We start from the raw sequence: 7,795 nt of genomic DNA on the forward strand, positions 1-7,795 counted from the left end.
TCAGTGCGAATTCTTTTTAATTCTGTGAAAGTCACTCAGTGTTGCTTGCAACTCTGATTTAGATTGCTCAGTCCTGTGCTTGCTTTGTCCACATGACTCTCATCAGGCTTTCTGTTGTTCCTATTCTTCTATCCACAAAACCTTAATTGACTACTGTTATAGAATGAGATCTACGCTTCCAGTTTTGCTGCTCAAAATCTCTTTACAGTGTTCTTTCACTGCTGAATCAGTTCTGAAGCAGCTGTTAAGGCTTTATTTTTCTTCCGGAGCCATGACAAAAATATTGCATAATGTTGATTTTTTTACAGTTTTCCATTTTTTTTCCTGAATTTTTGCCTTTCTTCTTTTGTGAGATGTGGAAAAACTTGGGTTTTGCTGTAAACTTATTACTTTGAGAGTTGTGAGAGATGAATTGTGGTACTGAGAGGCTGCTTTGAACCTGTGCAATTTTAAAGGTTTGAGGACAACTCAGGACAGTACTTATTTTAAAAAATGGGTCTTCCTGTTGTATGTGTTATTATAAGTTTACATTAGCTTTAATTGATGTAGAATTGTAAGACTCTTAGTAACAGATGGTAAGTAGAGATAAGTGCTGTTTATGGGTTTAGAATGTAGTATCTATAAATAATATTTGATACTCAGGTATTCTTAATTCTTTAAAATGCACCTGGTGAGGTCATTTGCAAAAGTACTCCTGGCCTACTTTTGCTTCTGTTGACTTGATAGCGAAGAATTAGGCCAATACTTTACACTTGTGAAAATTTCTGTCCTAAATTTATTTGGATTTGCCTCAGCCTCACACCTTTGATTTGTCTTTTTGGAGTAGACCAAAGTAAGTGGCATTGTGTGCTCCAGAGGAAAGGTGGGAACAAACACAGTCCTGAGGCTGTCCTGTGGCATAGGGAGGAGCAAAACGTATTGAACCTGAACTGGATCATGATGTCTTCAAAACATCAATTTTAGCTGCAATCTTAGCTTAGTTAGCATAATGCTGATTTTTACGCCTGCTTTAAAGTTGTAATTGCTCTTGTACCTGGTAGCCTAAGTTCCACAAGTAATGTAAAATATCACTTGCCCTAGAGAGGCCCAATCACTACTGCTGGCAGCCAGAATGAATGTCAATTCGGGATGCAGGATCAGTGTTTTCACACATTCCTGGAAGAATAAGTGGGTTATTGTTGAAGGGCAACCACAGTCGTCTTTTTTCTTCCTGAACTTGAAGAGAATTTTTAGAAAGGAGCACAAAGTAGTTGCTGGAACATGCAGCAGTTTTCACAGATGAGTTGGGGCCATATTCATTATTCACATACACTTTTATGTTCAGATCTGGAAGTCTCAAGATAATAAGTTAAATTACTGGGAAACACCAATGAAATAATAATAAAACATTGTGGAGACAGGGCACGTTTTACTCCAGCCTTCTTCAGGACTGTTAACAAAAGCCTTTTCTTTCAGCCCATGTAGCAAATTAATTTGAAGGAATAAAGAAAAATTCAAAAGCCCAATTTTAGAAGCAGACTGACGAAATACTTCAGATGCTCTCTGTCAGATTTACCCCATCTGTCTCCTGCCCCTCATTCAAGCACCTCTGGTTAGGTGGCTGAGTCCCCTTCAGCTCATTTGAAAACTGGAAAAGTGTCCTTGTCTGTCTCTTTTTGATTCCAAAAGGACAAATGGCATTGCCTTAGGAGATCTTAGGTACTTAGTTCAGTGACGTAAGTCTGTGTCTAGATGACATGAATGTTAGCAAGTAGATCGATGCAGTAAAAGCGGACCTTTGTAGTCAATCAGTTAAAGGTGAGGACCCAACATCTACACCAGGATGGGACCAGTCAGGACTAGCTCTGAGTCCACAGCACTAGACTAATGCTTTGAGCACTGGATGCACTCCTGGAGCACATTCCATCCAAAAGGGATTTAGTTTCCATGCTCCAAGACTGCCCTGCAATACAAACATAAATGTGGCAAGAGGGGGGGACCAGGAGATTTGCAGTGGAAGTGCCCTTATGGTCTGTCCTAAAATGCTAGTGAAGCCACACCTTAACTTCATTTAGACTCCGCACCAAAAACATGGTGATAGAAATACTCTTCTGATTATATGGCTTCTTTTTGTGTTAAAGTCCATGAAATCTCAATTTTTTCCAGTTACCTGACACTTCCAGGACATCACAAACATTGTACTGTGTGTTCAAACAGGCAAAGGGCATTGTATAACTTAAATCTAGCCGTGTCCTGGAAATCTACTTGTAAGGTACTGATGACAGCAACTTTCAGTGCATTTGCTGCAAATTAGAGCCTGTTTCTTGCCATGAACTCTGCCAGTCTTTGCCAAAATGCCAGATAGTCACCAATGAAAGCCAAATGATAAAGTGCTCATTATGAACATGGAGTGGTGAAGAGGACAAGCAGTTTTCTGAGGAAACAGTGTGCCAAAAAAGTAAAGCATTTGCTGCATGGTATTTTCAAGGGGGTGTCTGAATGATGAGTTTGCAGAAAGTGTATTTCCATTCCTGTTGTGAATATTTGACCTCTGCTTGTTAATAGAGATGGTATCATTAAAGTCTTTTACTAGTACAGCTTGAAACTAAGCAAGAAAGTTATACTTTATACTTACTCCACAGTTAAAAAACTGCATGAAGTGAGATAAATCTAAACCTGTTAAAAGCACTAGTCCTTAATGAAATGCGACACAAATTTATCTTCCAGATAGAAAGCGACTATACCTCCTCCAAAATGCACTATTCCTATCTCAGTAGTAATTTCAGTCTAAAACCCATGTGGTAGGCTCAATTCAGACCTTGCTATCATATTGCTGTGCTGTTCTGGTTTTCTTTGGCTTTTGCATTGTTCTCGCTGGCTTTGTACCTGTCTGGTTCCTGGAAATAATTGCCAATCTGACTCACCAGTGAAAGAGCACCAGCAGAACTCGCTTTCTCACTTGACTTTTGGAGACTGGGGCTGCTTCATTGCTGTTGCTGAGCATAGATTTTCTCTGGGGATCACTGAGTATTTCTAACTAGGTAAGGGAAATGCCATGAAGAAAGACCTTGTTTCAGGTGAAAAAAGGGTATGTTGGTAGAAATGTTACAGCAAATTATATTGCCAAAGGGGCACTGTAGATTGGAAAAGGTCTCTGTTTAGAAGTTGGGTGCTTCAGACCATGGCAGTAGGGACAGAGATTTTATGTTGCATAGTGTTGTCTTCATCTTAAATATAGCACCTGGTTTTATTTGGGTTTTTTTTTGTTTGGGGTTTTTTTTTGTTTGTTTGTCTGTGGGTTTTGGTTTGGGTTTTTAAAGGGAATTGAATTCTTAAAATACACAGAGTGTTTTACTAGGGATCTGAAAATGCTGCTTCTCTCTGAATAGGTTTTTCAGCCTCTTCAAGAAAAAATGAGTGGCAAACTTCAATAGCCAGTGATCCCAGTTCGGGACTGTTCTGACAGCACAAGCAAGGGGATTGTGAAGCAGTGCGTCCCTGTTTCAGCAATGGAATTTCTGTTCTCTTTGTGAAAGCTTCCTGACCTTACTCAGTGGTGGTTCTTGCACTATTCCTAATGTGCAAATTCCTTGCCCAAGACAATAAAATCTGAAGTGATGCACAGTTCATGAAGCTCGTCCACCACCCCAAGTTTTGGAAAGCATCACCGTTTTGTTATGTCCTCTGGTTTTAAAAAATATATGCAGTTACCATGACAACTCTTGCCCACACTGGAAATCCGTAATTGGGAGTTTCTGGCATGGCTTTTATTTGCATATGCTGCAAGCAGCGCTGTTATTAAACAGACTGTTAGTTCTTCTTCCAGTCACTGACTGAGACAACTGATGTGACAATAGTTACAACTTTCTGATTCCAGTAAGAGTAGTCATCCACAGCTCTATGCAGCTGAGTTTGCATGCTCACTGCTTTTATGTATTGCTCTTTTATATAGAGAGGTTTTTTGTTGGTTTTTTTTTCCTTACAACCTGAAGCCATGCTTACTTGTTTAAATTACCAAGGAACTGAGAAAAAGAAGTATTTTTTTTGATTGCTCACCATCCTTTTTGTGAGACAGTTAGATGCTTTCTTCTCATTTTGAGGTTGTTTTGGTCCATTTTATATAGATACTACTTATACTCTTTGTGTGTCTTTACTAAAAAATTTTTAATGAATTTAAATCTTTGAAAAGATGCTTGATACTCTACTTCATCCTCTGAATAAATAGTGACAATTAAAGCATGTGTTTAGGATCCAAAATTCACGTTGTTCCTGTTTGAGACTTGAAAATTTATCTTAAAGTGAATGTTGAATTAATTTCTAACAATGTACAGTAATGCAGTCAGCTTGTATTACCAAAGGCTTTATTATGATTCATGCTACAGGATGGCAGTAAAAGACAGCATCTGATAACTTGGCTTTTTGTTTTTCTTTTCCCTTTTAGGAATTTCCATGGGATGCAGATCATGCCACTGGACTGCATTTGGATAAAGGATGAGTTCTGCATTTCTTTCAGGAGCCTTCCAACACATTTTCTAAATTACCTTTTAATGGTGTTCTAAGTAAGCTTATGTGAAACAAATGGTATTGGATCATGAGTGAAGAAAAAAGCTTTGGTGTGTCCCAGAAAATGTTGTCACCTTCAAGAAGTACTAGCAGCTGCTCCTCCAAGCAGGGAAGTCGACAGGTAATGCAAACTTTTTTAACCAAACTGTAAGCATTACTAAGATTGGCTGTTACTTTTGCTCGTGAATCTCTTAAACTCTGTTTTCCTGTTGCTTGTTTGCTTTATTTCATTGCTGTTTTGTTTTCCTTACTCTCTTTTGGTTTTTTGTTTGTAGCTGCATCTTGTCTTGAGTTAAATGCAGTAAACACACATTACTGAATAGCAGGCACTTGTAAAACTGGAATGCTAACAGTAAATTTGAATTTCTATTACATTTTATGTATGGTGTCTTTATAGTGAAATATTGCTGCTGTAGCAGCTTGGTCTCAGTGGTTTGATTCTGAAATCCCAAATCTTCCCTGTAAGATACTACTTTTGTGGTAGAATATTGTCTAACTGCTACGCTTATTTCAAGTTTCCAGGGAAAGATGTGCATGCATGTGTGAAAGAGACTGCATTTTTCTGAAACTTGACATAGGGCCTCTTTGACAATGAAAAAGTGCCTGTGAATGCCTGTGTTGGTTGTTGCTGTAGAACTGTAGTTATGAAAATAACTATTTGTGTAATGTGATCCACCCTGGTGCCTAATGCAAAGGGTGCTTTGTTTTCTGCAGAGATAATGCTGTTCTTTAAACCTTACAGTTTTAAAAGACATGTCTACTAGTGTTTGCACCTGACAAGTGAGACTGCTGAAGACAGCTTTTGTTTGTGGGCAAGAAACATTGACCTGCAGCCACACTGAGAATTAAGTTTAAACACGCTCAAACCATGCTTGCAAAATCATGAGCAATACGCTCAACATAAACTTTTATTTGTACAAATGCGGGCTTAGTGGAGCTCTTAAAGCTGCCTCAGGTTGAAATTTTAATTGGAATTGAGTATCCCAATTCCCCAAAAGCTTTGGAGACCTCAGCTGTGTTTTGAATTAGCACCTGCTTTTCTGGGACTTCTAGCCCCATACATAAAATTGGCGAGGCAGACAAATCTCTGAACGATTTATGCCTTTTAAAGTGCTGTGCTTGGAAGAAATGCTGTACATTTCTAGTATACCAAGCAAAGAAATCTTTGCTTTCAGGATGCCTTTTTTGTTTTCCTGCAACATTATTTTTTTTATATCCTTGGTACCAGATTACCTTTAAAAAGTGTAATTTAAAACATTTGATATAGCTTGTTTCAACAGTTCATGTCTATCAAGTGTTATCATGTAGTATTTAAATAAGATTTACATGAGCATGACTAAATCCATTGGTGCGTTACACAGCCAGTATAAGCAACAATACTTATGCAGAGGCAATTTCTTCAAGAAACCTCACTTGCTGCCATTTAACATGATTGAATCTGTAGGCTAGCTCAGGCTTTTGACACTGTTATTAGTGGGTCCCATTTCTTACCCATTTTGTTCTCACCTCCTCTTTTTGGAGAAAAGGAATAATTCAGTAAGGTTTAATGTCATCTTGTCAATCCCCAGTTTTTTAGTGTTTAATCCTTGTACAAAAATGCAAGGTGTACCTGACCAAGGTGAGAAATGCAACTTGGTGTTTTGTTTGTATTCCTGGTACATCCGTGCTCATTCATTATAGTCAGGCAGATAGTAAATTGACTCGTACACCTATCAGGTCAAGCTAAAAAGAGGTACAAAGTAGGTTGTTTCCCAATGTATATTGAAGGGTGATACAGTTTATATTTCTTTGTGATAATATGGGGCATTGTGATAAGTATCTGCACTTTGATCAATGTTTCAGTATTAATCTTTTCAAGGTCAGTCATTGCAATACCAAGTAAGTAACAGTATACTTTTACATCGGAGGAACCTACTGAGTGATTGTCCATGTTTTCAGGAGGTGGTAATGATAGGGGCAAGCCCACAGAATTTGGGGAGTTTGTGTGACTTGTTATATGCTGGGAAATGATCACTAAGCAGGGCTAAAAGCTCTGCTTGCTGAATTTTTCTATATAGTCTGAAAATTTACAAATGTTTTTCAGAAATTACATGTGCCTTTAAGGTTCCACTGGTCTGACTGATATTTTTATTTTTAAATAGGGACTTCTAATATTTGTAAGGAATACCTCCAATACTTTCTCTATTTCCTTCTTTACCAAGTGCAATAATTTTCCATCTTATCCTATAACTTTGTTTGCATCTGCTGAAGTGATCTGGAAGTCTTCCTTCAAAGTAGCAAAATCTGGAAAGAAAAAAAAAAATTAATTCTAAATTACAGTTCCTTTCAGCATTGTCAGTGTTTATGTGCATGGCTGTGTATTGCTGTTCCTTCCTTAATTTTCTGATGGTTTTGGTGTTTTTCACGCAGCTGTTTTTTCACACTGAGGTTGTCTTGCAGTTTACAGAACAAACAGTTTTGCTGGGAAAAAGAAAGATTTAAATATCCTGTATGCACTCTGGATATTTACTTGAAAATAACTTCTGTGGGTCATTTTCCCTTATGCTTTTTTAATTTATTTGTTAATTATAGTTTGTAATGGTAGCATGTTTCAGGGAATGTTTTGTTAGATATACTCTTCTGTGCTGCATGTGGAAAGATGGACTTTTAGGTCTAACAGAGGCAGTGCTCTGCAAGACTTACTGGCCTGGACATAGCAGTGCTTCGCATGAGGAACAGTTATCTTCTCCCTGTTCCTCAAAAGGCTCTGGTCTTGCAGATTATAGAGGTCTTTACCTTGCTAGATAGACCCTCTCTTTAGTGGTGTAAACTGTATAGTATAGCATATATTATAAAATCTAAATTGTTGGTCTGGGCAGTGAGGATGTTGAGATCTTTCTTGTGTCCTGTCCCTTTGCTCCCCTCTTCCCACAGAGAATTTCATGTCACACCTGATCAAGTAGTTTTGTTTATATCATTAATTGCTTCTTTTCCCATTCAGCTTCTTTTATTGGTAAATTGGAGCTTCACAGTCTGTCCTTACTAGTATCCACCTGCTCAGAGCTGACAAGACTGGGGATGAGTGATGCCACTGTCTGAGAGTTACTTAATTTGCCCTTTTCATCTGCATGTTAGTTTAAATGACAGCACTTTAGGTGTTCTATTAAGAAAATAGCAACAACCTAAAGTTCTACAAGTCTGTTAAAAAACCCCTATGCTAAGAAGTATCACAGATTCCACCCCCCCCCCCCCCCCCCCCCCCCCCCGTCCAGGC

The 7,795-nt window shown here is 38.2% G+C and overlaps 1 protein-coding gene across 4 annotated transcripts in view; it reads left to right on the forward strand.

Annotated features, from left to right (window-relative positions):
- Positions 1–4,570: 4,570 nt before the first annotated feature.
- Positions 4,571–7,795, forward strand: part of OSBPL3 (oxysterol binding protein-like 3) — a 44,827-nt gene continuing 41,602 nt past the window's right edge. For all 4 annotated transcript variants that reach the window (XM_010577590.1, XM_010577592.1, XM_010577593.1 and 1 more), the window contains exon 1: positions 4,571–4,663. In XM_010577590.1, the coding sequence (XP_010575892.1) occupies positions 4,571–4,663 (93 nt within the window). The remainder of the gene's footprint in view (positions 4,664–7,795) is intronic.

Source organism: Haliaeetus leucocephalus, unplaced genomic scaffold, assembly GCF_000737465.1.
Source record: "Haliaeetus leucocephalus isolate CR32 unplaced genomic scaffold, Haliaeetus_leucocephalus-4.0 Scaffold566, whole genome shotgun sequence".
Lineage (NCBI taxonomy): Eukaryota > Metazoa > Chordata > Aves > Accipitriformes > Accipitridae > Haliaeetus > Haliaeetus leucocephalus.